At 36.2% G+C, this 12423-nt stretch overlaps 1 protein-coding gene across 1 annotated transcript; it reads left to right on the top strand.

Moving 5' to 3' along the window:
• Positions 1-2140: 2140 nt before the first annotated feature.
• LOC122831392 (NF-kappa-B inhibitor delta) lies at positions 2141-12134 on the top strand. The gene is made up of 12 exons (XM_044117524.1): positions 2141-2274; positions 7097-7233; positions 7331-7364; positions 8426-8613; positions 8707-8888; positions 10103-10208; positions 10317-10463; positions 10576-10627; positions 10756-10910; positions 11148-11264; positions 11400-11564; positions 12046-12134. Exons 1-12 carry the CDS (start codon positions 2259-2261, stop codon positions 12115-12117), a joined length of 1371 nt encoding a protein of 456 aa, XP_043973459.1. The 5' UTR covers positions 2141-2258; the 3' UTR covers positions 12118-12134.
• The last annotated feature ends 289 nt before the right edge of the window (positions 12135-12423 follow it).

The following is a 12423-nucleotide window of genomic DNA, read 5'->3' as shown; positions in this document are numbered from 1 at the left end:
ATATAAATCAAAGAAGAACTGATGTACCTAATTTGTTTCCCCATACCCGGTTTCTTAGAACACTGGTTCTTGAAAGAACAAATCAATTTATATAAAAAAAAACTTGAAAACACATTGCCTTACAACTGAACTCAAGTATGATTTTTCAGTTAAGTTATTTTCACCCGAGAAAGTCTGAAAAACAGATATTTTGTGAACTTATAGGCAAACGGAAGCAAGGTCATTTTTCTATATATTTTGATATCAAAAGCCTGGATTGGTTAACATATAAATATATTGTAGCTTTCTTATGTGTTACATTGATAAATTAGAATATTCTATCATTTTCTTTTAAATACATTTTGAGTGCAAAAGAAATATTATTATTATTATTATTATTATTATTATTATTATTATTATTATTATTATTATTATTATTATTATTATTATTATTATTATTATTATTATTAACACACAAGTAAAGTTATATTTGACTACTCATTGTCATTGCATATTATCTATGTAATTCATTGTTCAATCACTCATTAAAATGTCAAATGAATGAGACGGAACAAAAAGTATTCAGTAATCAGCGAAAATGGAGCCGAGATTAAAAAAGACATTTTTTTTTTTTTTTTTCAATATTTTATCCTTCCATAGTTACATTACATTCTGCACATTTAAGAAGCTTGTGTCTTTCGGCTGATATCAGCAGTGCAGTGCTGGTTCAAAGAATGATTTTTGCTCGTTAGGACAGTAGAGGGAGCTGTTGTACAGCCTACAGATTGAACAGTTCAGAGGGCACGGCAAACTCCCAATGGAGTTTCTGCTCTGATGTATTTCAAATAAAATTGATTGCTTCAGTAATGGAGATTTTAAGAACAAAAGGGAGAGAGGCACAGGGGTAGCCATATAGCTGTAATGGTTTGGTTTAGGGTAAGGATCAGCTTTGGGCTATGAAAATTAATTTTAAAAATAAATGGCAGTCAATGCAAAGTCCTTGTGAAGATGGGTGAGTGTATAGAGTTATTGTTAAGTTATGTTTTTTGGGACAAGTTAGTCATCTGGTTAAAAGACAAGAGACAAGACATGAGGCTTTAATGTTTTCTTTGAAGTGTTACAGAATTTTCTTTTACAGTGTCATCTCAGCAGCTCAGGGAATCTGGAAGAAGTTCAGTTTTCAGCAAAACACAATTAAATGTTGTCCTATAAATTTTAAAAATATATTAGATTGAGTTAATCCTTTTTTGTATATCTTATTAAGAGAGAACTTAGACGCCAGCAGCTTGTGGTCCCTGAGGTTTTAGTGGGTGCCCTAAAATAATGAGGTCATGGATCTCAGTGAAGAGTGCCAGTATAAATGAAGGTCAAATAAAAAAAAAATAATATTGTCTTTTGGATGAATTTATGTTTTGCCCACAAAAGTAATTAAATTTTCCAACCAGTTTCATTGTGAGGAATTTTAGTTTGTTGGCTTTTTGTGTACATAACCAATATGCAATCATGTTGAAATGAAGAGGTCACAAATACAAATCTAAACATTCGACCTTAAGCAAGTGTAACAACAGCAAGCTTCATGCCCATGCCCTGTGTTTTCTTCTTTATTTACGTTGTTTTTGTCACTGGCGTTACAAATAGTTTAGCATCTGTTACACTTTGGGTCTGTTGATAGAGAGGAAGACACTTCTAGAAATATCAAGTCTATGACTAACGTTTCTGAAAAGACTAATGGAAATACTGTTTTGGAAGAACTATACTTGTATGAAAAGACCTTGCAAGTCCTTGATGACAACGTGTCTAGCCACAAATCTGTTTTGAAGTGCATGTTTGAAAGAATGTTGTATGTGTTAGGAAAAACTTTCAAATATTATTAATTATTTCTTTCAAATAATTAATAATAAAATAAAATAATCTTTTAAAAACGGCAGTACTGTTTTTAATGTCAGTTTCCCGTTATCCCAGACTTTCTGTATTACTGTAATTCACACAGCTGATCGCCCATCAAGAAGTTAACTTCTCTATAACTGTGCAACGTCGCGTTTCTCCTCACTCTTCTCGCCTGGCTGAGGATGCGGGGGTGTGCTGGGTTTCCCAGGGGGCGGGGCTTCGAGGCGGGGACAACGCCGTGCTTACAAGCGGCAGGGTTTGTAAGTCAACAAACCAGACTCACTTCTTCAGCCTGCCTGTACGGATCTGTGTACAAATCCCGTTTCTGAAAAGACTGCTGGCCGAGTGGACGAACCGACGAGAAAGGGACACAGAGCACAACCGTTTCTGACATGCACTTTGATAAATGTAAGTATTAATCCTTTGATTGATTGTTAGATTTAGTATATATCAATAGGTTTGTCGGTTTGTCGTTGATGCTTTTCTGGTTAATGTGCTTACTCTTGAAAATTAGTTGTGGGACAGATGTAATGTAATTGTATGAAGTGTTTGTTTTTATATTTTTCCCTAAAATATACAGTACATCAGCCTCATCAGATTATCAAACTATCTTTACCTTGTAATGTTGGCTGCAAAATCTAACAAGACAACATTTACAAATGCGTCTTATTATTGTTCTTAGTCACACTTTCCTCAAGGTGTCTCATCTAGTATTTTACCTTGAAATGTCACCCAGTGTGCCTTTCCAGTGCAATGACATCACTATCTGGGTGAATCCAAGAGTCCAGACTTCATTTTGGGGAACCCCTGATGCATCTCCACCCTTGCTTGTATGTTTTCATTTCCTCTTTTGATTAATACCAAAGAGGCAAGTTGTGTGACATGACAGAGACAGCCTGCTTTGCCTAAGCTTCTTTGTTCATCAGTTTTTTTTTTTTTTTTTTGCCTGGGCAATCACTTTACATGTATTTTGTTGCGTGTGGCTGGCCCAAGAGCAAAAACCCACAAAATGAGGAAACTGGTGATGCACTGCCTCTTTCTTGTCTCTGAGGATCGAGTAAAAGAGAAAGGTCGTCGGAATCCCCAGCCCTCCCACGCTCGTGACTCACTGTCCAGGGGTTTCCACAGGGCACGATTTGAATTTAGCACAAACTCGAGTTCAGAGTATTTAGTCTGGCACCAGCTATTAAAAACCTTCCCCTTATTTCCTGTTTTTGTAACTGTGAAGCACTGAGCAACTTCCACATCTGACGAAAGTCCTTTTAATTAATGCACCTTCTCTGTCTGTTGTGTGCCAGCCTTGTATCATCACTGAAAAGGCCAAAGGTTGAATTTAGCTGTGAAGATCAAATGAGTCAGCATTAAGTAACTTGTAGTAACACCTCCTGAACCTGAAAACGAAACCCTGTGTGATTGATCTGTTTTGACTGATGTCATTTCGGATCAAAACGACCTTTTATCAGGTGTTTCAGGGGCACAAAATAGGACACAAGATACTGGCTCTATTTTATTATTATTTTTTTACATCAGAGTACATTTGCAAGGGGAAGTGAAATAGTTGTTTTTGAGAAGAGACAAGGCGGGGCAAAGTGAAACCAAAATAATACCTCTTTGCATGTTGTTTTTCTATGTTTGCCACAGACAATATCACTATGGTATCAATCATGGGCTTGAAGACAATGCCTGTGCCTCACATAAATGTAGATGCAACAGAAAACACAAGGCAAACTACATGCGTTTCTAAGTGACGCGCCTCTGACACACTAAAGGCAGGAAGATGTGGTTTGCGTAATGGAGCGGGACAGAAAGGTGTCACAGAAAATGAGTGCTGGCAATCCCATGCTGAAGGTTTTCTGATGAATCTCTCTCACTCTCTGTCTTTCGCTCCGTTTTATTTGTACAGCTGCCCGCAAAAGATATTTGTTCCTAATGGAGGAGGTTTTTTCGAGTCTGAGCTTTTGTTCTTGGGTTCCACAGACAGGGTGGAAATAGGGCCTTCGTTTTATCTTTCACGTGTAGCGGGGGAAGCTTTTGAGGAAACAAACCTGTGTGGTCGCTTGTTGTCGGCTGGAAACAGCAGATTTCTATTATGCGGTGTTGTTTTCTTTTCTGTTTTCACGCTTTTCCTTTACCTGTTGAGTGGAAATGAGACTCAGAAGAGGAAACGTGCACATCAAATAAAAGAGCAGATGTTTGGGTGCCGAGCAAGAGGAGAAGAAAAAGAAAATCCCTCCACGGAGAAACCAAGTTCAGAATCTCAGAAAAGATCTTTGAAGTGTTTAAAGTTTAAATAGATAATATATTCAGTGTAAGCTAAAATAAAACCAAGAAGATTAAATTAAAAACAAAACACTAAAGGAAAGTCCAACTTCAGCTATTTATGTTACTTCCAATCTTTTTTAACAATTTTTGCCTTTTAAAATGGCATTAAATCTCTCCGTATTTGTCTCCATCAGTAGATATTTTTGTTGTCTTTTTCATATTAAATTTAGTAGACATTATTAGTAAACTGCTTACTGCATTCGCTTACTGTGTTACTCAACAGAAAACACAAAAGTCTTATGCATGTAATCTAAATGTTTTTACATTTTATTTTCAAAACAACTGCAATAGAAATCAATGGTCTCAAACTTGGAAACATTTTTATCTTCCATTTTTGAATTTCTGGGGAATCAAGATATTTATATTTGATGTCCTTTATGGATGTTGAAAGTTATTTTATATGACCTTTTGAGGCTAATGTAATTAAGAGTCAGTAAACAAAAATAGCATCTTATCTCTAAATTGTGTGATCAGGTTATTTGTTCCTTGATAAAGTATACACAAAAGGCAGGCAGATCAAGTAATAACACAACACAAGTGATAAACCCAAACAAAGAAAAAACAAAAAACTTTTGTCGTCAAGTCCTCAATCAAATTATTTTTTTCAAAAGTGCTCGTAGGCAGACTCCTGTATTATTTTTACACCTTTATCTGTGGGAACAGATTTAGTGTCACTGATTATAACCTCCATGGAAAAGTAGAGCTGGAACAAGTCCTATTTTAAAAACCTCCTTTTCACTTTGCTGCTGGAAAGTGTGTGGTGTCATCAAACAAATGTCTGCTGCACTCTCTAAAGCTGTCTGAAAAAGGGCTTTCAACAGCTAGTTAAATTTAAAAATGAAAAAAATGTTTAAATAAAAAACACAAATAGGGAAAAAAAAATGTTTCCATCAAAAATGTAATAGGCTGAAAAAAGATGAAGCAAAGCTCCTTCGTGTTTCATTCTAAAAATGGGCAAACAAAATCAAGTTTTTCAAGAAATTTACAAGAAACTTGTGCAAAACATTTCAATCCAAGCAGTTATTGCTTAAACTAATTAACTGGATGTTTAAAAGGCAAAAGTAAGTCTGAATATTAGAACATTTCAGGCAGATGAAAATAAAGTAAAGAAGAACCCCTTCTTGACCTGCCAAGCATCAGCTGAAGCATTTGAAGACCAAAAATTGTAGCAGAAATTATTTGAAGAACAAAAGTCTGAGTATAAAGTAGAGCAAAGTTCATTAAGTTGTAGAGCTGGACTTTAAAGGCAACCAAAAAAACAACAAAAAAACAAAAGAGAAATTAATCTGGTAAAGTGAGAGAACTGAAGAATCATTCAGAGACCTTTTAACATCCATCATGTTGATTAAGGGTTTGAGGAACAGAGATACTATTTGATCTCTTATAGGGGTTAAAATGTGGACACAGCAGCAAGTTAAACGCTGTTATGAGCTTCATGAAAAACCGGATGTAATTTTTACTCTAAGATCAATGAGGACTTTAGTTGTTGCTTCGTTAATTTGTTCATTTATTAATTAATTAAGTTATATTTGCTTATTTCTGTCATTTTCGTAATGGCTGAAATAAATGCATAAAATAAAAAAATAGAAGGAAATGACCTGGAAGGCATTTTCTTGTTTAAAGGGTTTTTAATTCAAATTACTTTTACATTGTTATATGAAAGTCACATTTTGTAAAAAAAAAAAAAAAAAAAAAAAAAAAAAAAAAGAAAGAAAGAAAAAAAGTGGATTTTTCTATGTTTTTATGTGTAACTTATTGATGTAAGATGTGGCAGAAGAAAGAATATATTTACAAAACGTATTGAATGTAGGAGCTACACTGAGCACTAGATGATGTCCTTATCTTCTTCTTTGTGCAGGAAGAAGCAGTATTTGATCAAAAATTTAATGAAATATAAACAGTGATCCTATAAAAGCAGAGGGAAATATTAAAAAGCTTAAATATCTGGTAATTCTATTTTATCTATTGACCCTTTACACAGTGAATATTGCTTCTGTTTGAAAATAAATGGAGGCAGTTAGCCTTCAAAGATTACAAGGTTTTTCAGTGGTTTGAATACTAGCTACATTCATTTTTATTGGAACTTTGCATAAAACAAAGTTCACTGTTTTATATTCAGATTAAATTGTTCATATTTGAATAGTGAAAGTAGAGAAAAGACTGGATAAGTGCTGACATGACTCACAAAACATGAAGAAGAAGTCTCTAAAAAGGAAGAATCTACAGAATGGGAATGATTTTAATGTTCACATGCAAAATTAATCCTATGATTCATCTTAATGGTAGATGAGTAACATTTTAATGCAGAACGATCCGCAAAATGATTCTGCTTTTCAGAGTTCCAAACAGTTTGCCTGATGGCAGCAATTAAAATTTCTCAAGTGAGTAGTATGAGAAGTCATACTGAGGCCTTTCCCTCCAGCAGCTTTGAAACATGTCCTGTTCAGATGGAGGATCACGTGGCCCCTCTCGGCTCCCTCGCTACCCGCTGCAGGGCCCTCTTTGTCAGTCAGATGGCAGCTGCTGTGAGATGGAGTACTTCTTCTGCACACTCTCAAACACTCTTCTGTCTAATGTTGTGAGGATGTGATGGAGTGAGTTACAGGTTACAGTTTAATTTCAACATCTGCTGCTGCCTCTCAGTTTGGTAGTTGTTCGTGTGACATGAAGAAATTTGCATAGAGGGAAGAAACATTATCCATCTGATGAGATCACGCCTATACAAACCTTTTTAAACAGCAAATCCTCTCACGTTTGGATAGTTTGATGTTTTTGCAGTATATCACATTCCTCTTTTTATCTGAGTTTGCCTTAATAGAAATCAATTAGTAACTTGGTATTAAACTTCTTAGATCAGGTCAGAAAAATTAAAAATTTAATTGCATCTGGTTTTACTCTTATTTTTCAGCACCAAAAGAGAAGGCGTGTTGCACCCAGCTCACAGTAAAGAAACTTTTGGAGCAGAAGAGAAAACGCGAGACATCAGCCGTGCTTCCCCCCTGCTCTGCTGCCAGTACAAGTCCAATTCCTCCGACTACTATTGCAGTAAGTCCACATACTGATTTAGTCAACGTCTCACCTAATACTTTGTCACTTGTGTTTGTTTAGTGATCATATACTGTTTTTCTGTTGCATCTGTTAGGAGCTGACTACACCAGAGACGTTTACATTTACAGGTAAGGGTGAAACATCTATCGCCAAAAGGGACATATTTTATACACTGTTGTGAAATAATAATGTTCAAATAAACAGAAATAAAAATATCAAAGCCTTTCTCATATGTTGCGTGAAATATGTTCTGTATAGTTCAAAAGGACAACAAAGAAATCTGATATAGGAAAAAATTTAAATGCTGCCACAATATGGGTGCATAATTATGAAGATACTTAAAATAATACTTAGTTAAAGCATCATTTTGATTATATATCAACATATAGTATTTGCATTTGCCTGCCAAGTTGGTACAGACATATTCTTCCAAAAGGTTTTTGGACAGTTTAGTCACACCTGGATGGGGTTTTTCGTAAGAAAAACTTTTGTCTTGCAGTACTTCTTCTTAGTTGAGATAAAAGGAGATTAGAGGAGACGGCTGTCACATGTAAACCTCTGTTAGCTCTTGCTGAACATCCTTGCACCTCCTTGATTGTTACTGTTGTCATCTTTCCAGCTACCTTGACCATTGTGTCCCGTCTTTTAATTGGCGCTTTCAAAGTATAGTATTATGACTGGTTTCATAATTTTTTTAGTGCTGTTTACCAGACTGAGCACTTCTTACGCAGAGATCCTTTTGATAATTTGTAAGCTCTCTTCAGATTTCAAAATGTCAGGAAAATCCTACTAGGTCAGCTGAACGTAAATGAAGGTTACAATTCTGTAGAATTGATAGCAAGCATAACCTCAAGAAGACAGGATGCTGAAAGTGAATCAAAAGGTACTTTAACAAAAGTTTAGTTCAAGGTTGTTTTTTTTTGTTTGTTTTTTTCCCTATGACTAATTTCTTTGTAGGTCAGTTTCTTTAAATAATATATTGCAAGTTAAAGGTAAGAACAGCTTGGGGAGATTTATTTTTAACAAAATAGAACCTTACAGGTCTTTTGCACATTTTATAGCCACTGCATTCAGAGGTGGTTCTTCCATGAATGTCGCTCTGGCTGAGCCCTTCCCTTATTTGGAAATTTTTAGAAAAAGGCAGAATAAAAAGTCATAATAAGATGTTGACTGGTGTTTTCCATTCTAGGTGGAGCAATAAGCTACTCTGACATGGCAGTGAGCTATCATTCTTGCGCCCCATCCCATGAATCCACTCACAGTTACTACAGCAGTGACCCAGGACCCAGTTATGATTCATCCTACCTTCAGATGCAACCTGAATACAGCACACAGCAGCAAGTCTCAATTTTTGGAGACTCAATATCTATGCCATATGTAAGAGAAATAGTCTGTGTGGTACATCTTTGAATTTGTAGCATTTCTAAGCCCATAAACCTGTAGTGGCTTACAATTGACTTTGGTTTTCAGGACTGCTCTATGGCGGTTCCAGAACCCAGTGTGGCTCCATCTTGGTCCCATCTGAGTCTGAGTGATAACACACAGCATATTTATAGCTCTTCAATGGATACTTTAAAACTGGAGGAAGCTAGGATGCTGCTCAGTGGGATGGACTACAGCAGAGCCACTTGTCAGGACGAAGATGGTGACACGTGAGTTATTATATTTATAAACTTTATTAACTACGTAAGAAAGCCAATGTCTCTTTTTATAAGGGTGACCTGGCTAAGAGGTCGGCCCTTTTAATAAGTGCCTATTTGCATCATGCTAAGAATAGGTCATAGATGGTAAGTCAAACAGCACACAGAACTACTCCTATCAAATATAATATACCCCCAATATTGTTTTATTGATTGTAAAGAGTGAAACATTGTTTCATTATTTAAAAACATTTTTGATAACTTTTATAAGGGATTTCTGCATTTTTTCCTCAGAATTTGGATGTGGTTTTATTTTAATAATTATTATTTTTTATTTCTGAGCCTGAAATATTGATATGTCAGGGTTAGGCATATCAACAAACAAGAAAATAAATAAAACAGTGACAATCTCTACATCTCAAAGAAATTTTTCTCTAAGAAAATTTGAAAGATTGTGACACACTCAGTGTTTCTCCTTTGACATCATGCATATTTTTTAATATATTTTTATAGGCTGATTTTTACTGCACAGAGCTTTGGGATTTTATGTCTGTGAGAAGCGCTTCATAAACAAGCTGTTTACTAACTTACTATTTGTGAAATTATAAAGAGATTAGAAAGAGTTAAGAAGTCCAGAGACAACACAGTGGTGGTGTCAATCAAATGTTTTATTTTTCATGCTACTCTTTATATACCTAATTGATATCTCAGTGTTTTTTTTGATATACTTTAAACAAAGAATGTGCACCTACCTAAAGTCTGGTTTGTCTTGAAAATGAAAGACTGTTTAAAGAAAGGGGAGGCTCAGAGATTGGAGCTAAAACAGACTTACAGACCGAAAAATTGGGAAACACTGAGTTGTATAAGTACGATGCACAACATGAGTTTGGCTGAAAAATAAGACTGAGAAAGCTCTACCACGTCTATCATGACTGAACTGTTGATTTGGAGATGATTGTAAACAAATGACTTACTACTATCGAGTTTTGTTTTTGGTAGTGAGCTGAAAGTGAAAACCAAATTTGGAACATGGTAATTTTCTGAATGATTAAAAAGAAAGTCTGAGTCATTGTTTTATGCTAGAGTCAGATAAGATGAAAAAAAACAAAACAAAAAAAAAAAAACATCTTCAGCAGAGAAAAGCAATGACATGGAATAGCTGTGGGGATGACCACAGTTACACAATATTATTTACAAGTGACTCATCATTTGTTTTTCTTGAACAGTATCCTGCACATCTACACAGCCAAAGGACTCCGGGAGTACGCCTTTGCTGCTGCAGAGAGGCTGAGGGAAGTGGGGAGGCTGGATGCCAAGGAACACAAGGGAAAGGTATGAAATAAAACGGGAATATAAATGCACTAAGCAAAACAAATGATTTCTCGTGGCGTTGTTTAAGAAATATAATTGAACGATTGCATCCTAAATGTGTTTTTGCAGACTGCCTTACTGGTGGCAGTGACGGCCAACCAGCCAGAGATTGTACAGGATCTTCTGTTGTTGGGAGCGGACATAAACGCCTGTGACTTTAAAGGTCAAACTGCTCTTCATTTGGCTGCCCACTATGGATTCCCAGCAGTTCTCCAGGTAAAGAAACAACAACACTGGTTTAGTTTTTTCATCATACCCAAAAAAAGTTACAAAAGGGATTTTTTTTTCTTTTTAACAATTCTCACCAGCGATTTCTATTTTTCTGCAGGCAATTCTGTCAGGTAGACCAAATCTCAACCTGGAAGCTCGCAACTTTGAAGGTAATTTAATGTCTTACATTTTTTTATGGAAACAAGCAAACATTGTTGTTTTATAGCCCACAAACAATGACATGATGTCTTTAGCTTGTATTTTGAAAGCCATATGTCATTTTATTTTGTTGCGTTAGGTATGACGCCTCTACACTGTGCAGCCATTTCTCACAGTGTCACCATAAAAGCTTCTTCAGCTGCACCGGCAGACGTTAGTCTTCAGGCCAAAGCTGAGGAGAAGCTGTCGTGTGTACGGATGCTTTTCCATGCAGGGGCCTCCCTTCTCAGCCAGGTACTTTAGCTCAGCAGAGCCACAGTTTTATTACAGTACTAATGTCAAACCATGAACTTTGAGTGAGAATGTACAAGGGGAAGTGCCAAGTTTCATTTAACCAACTTGATGACATAGTTTGGCCACCCTCTCTCTCTACTCTCTCTTTTGTTTTGTCTCTCTGCTTTGATTTCAAATGCCGTTGTTGAAGTGGTGGTTTCATAATTCTTTCCCTCACTTCCCGTTGTCAAATTCCAGGAAATCAAAAGTAACAAGACGGTGCTTCACTTGGCTGTGAAGGAGGGGAACATTAAGCTGGTGGACTACCTGCTGGGGAGTCGCCTCCAAAACATGAAAGACTTTGTTAATATGAAAGTGAGTCCCACACTGACCTGAAAGTCAGAACTGTATTCTCGGTTTGATTCCGCGCACGTGTTCACTGTACGCTGTACATGAAAAATGCGCTGACTTAACTTTTCAAGTCATAACATCTTAACACGTTTGCGGCAGGCCCATGGTCACACGGCTTTACACATGGCGGCGGGTCTTCATGGCAACCAAAACCAGGAGAAGATCCTGCAGCTGCTGCTGGACCGAGGAGCCGATCCCAGCATCCGCAACCTGGAGAACGACCAGCCAGCTCACCTGCTGCAGAGTGGCCCGCAAGGAGAACGGGTAAGCTGCCAATCATTTCTCACTGTTAGCCCCAGTGAATATCTTAGCTACTGCTGATTACTGTCTTTTTGTCTTTATTTGGTATAAGTCCAAATTAGTTTGTTGTGGAGGCTGAATTCTTGTAAAAAAAAAAACCAACAAAATGGAATGAGGTTTAAGTTAACATTATTTTATTACCTTTTACACTGTTTGACTTTTCAGCTACTGTTTGTATTCAAAGTGATAAAAGGTTAAAGGCTGATACAATACTTCATCCACATTAGATGTGGAGACATTTTTCAGACTTGAGCTGCTTCATGATGGTAGAAGTTTACTTTGGTCTTGGACATTAACTTAAACCTCTGAATTTATGCTAAATTAATATTCCAATAGAGTTATCAACAGCTGTTAAAGAAGAGCCTCATGCAGAACGATTCTTTTAAACACTGCTGCTTTTTGCTCTAAGGTAAACTAATCTAATCTTATCCTTTCTGTTTCACAGCTCAAATTCATGTTGAAAAGACGAAGCAGTTCTCGTTCTGGCAGGACCAGGAACAACTTAGATCACTTGTAATCCCGATTTGCTGGGATGAAACGTCTTCAAGGTGACTCCTCTGTTGATAAGGGGAGAAACTGTTCAGTTTAATTTGGGAGTCTTTGACCTACATGTTGATTAAAAAAAGTTTGATTATTTTAGATTTTTTTCAGATAAATTATGCCTGTGACTTATTGCCCAAAAAGGTAGAATATTTTTAAAATATTGGATTTCATTACCAGTCTATTAGGTAAATTTATTTTACAAATTCTCAAAATCTAAACAAACGAGAAATTTGGGTTATCTTCAAAATAATGTGACACAAACACAATATTAGATGACAAA

Source organism: Gambusia affinis, linkage group LG05, assembly GCF_019740435.1.
Source record: "Gambusia affinis linkage group LG05, SWU_Gaff_1.0, whole genome shotgun sequence".
Lineage (NCBI taxonomy): Eukaryota > Metazoa > Chordata > Actinopteri > Cyprinodontiformes > Poeciliidae > Gambusia > Gambusia affinis.
Note: the sequence above shows the minus strand (reverse complement) of the source record. Positions and strands in the feature narration are given on the sequence as shown.

Excerpts from the sequence above, each read along its gene's own strand:
- LOC122831392 (XM_044117524.1), top strand. Across the intron at positions 8,889-10,102 it reads CAGGACGAAGATGGTGACAC|TATCCTGCACATCTACACAG; the intron begins GTGAGTTATTAT and ends TTTCTTGAACAG. Across the intron at positions 10,628-10,755 it reads GGAAGCTCGCAACTTTGAAG|GTATGACGCCTCTACACTGT; the intron begins GTAATTTAATGT and ends TTGTTGCGTTAG.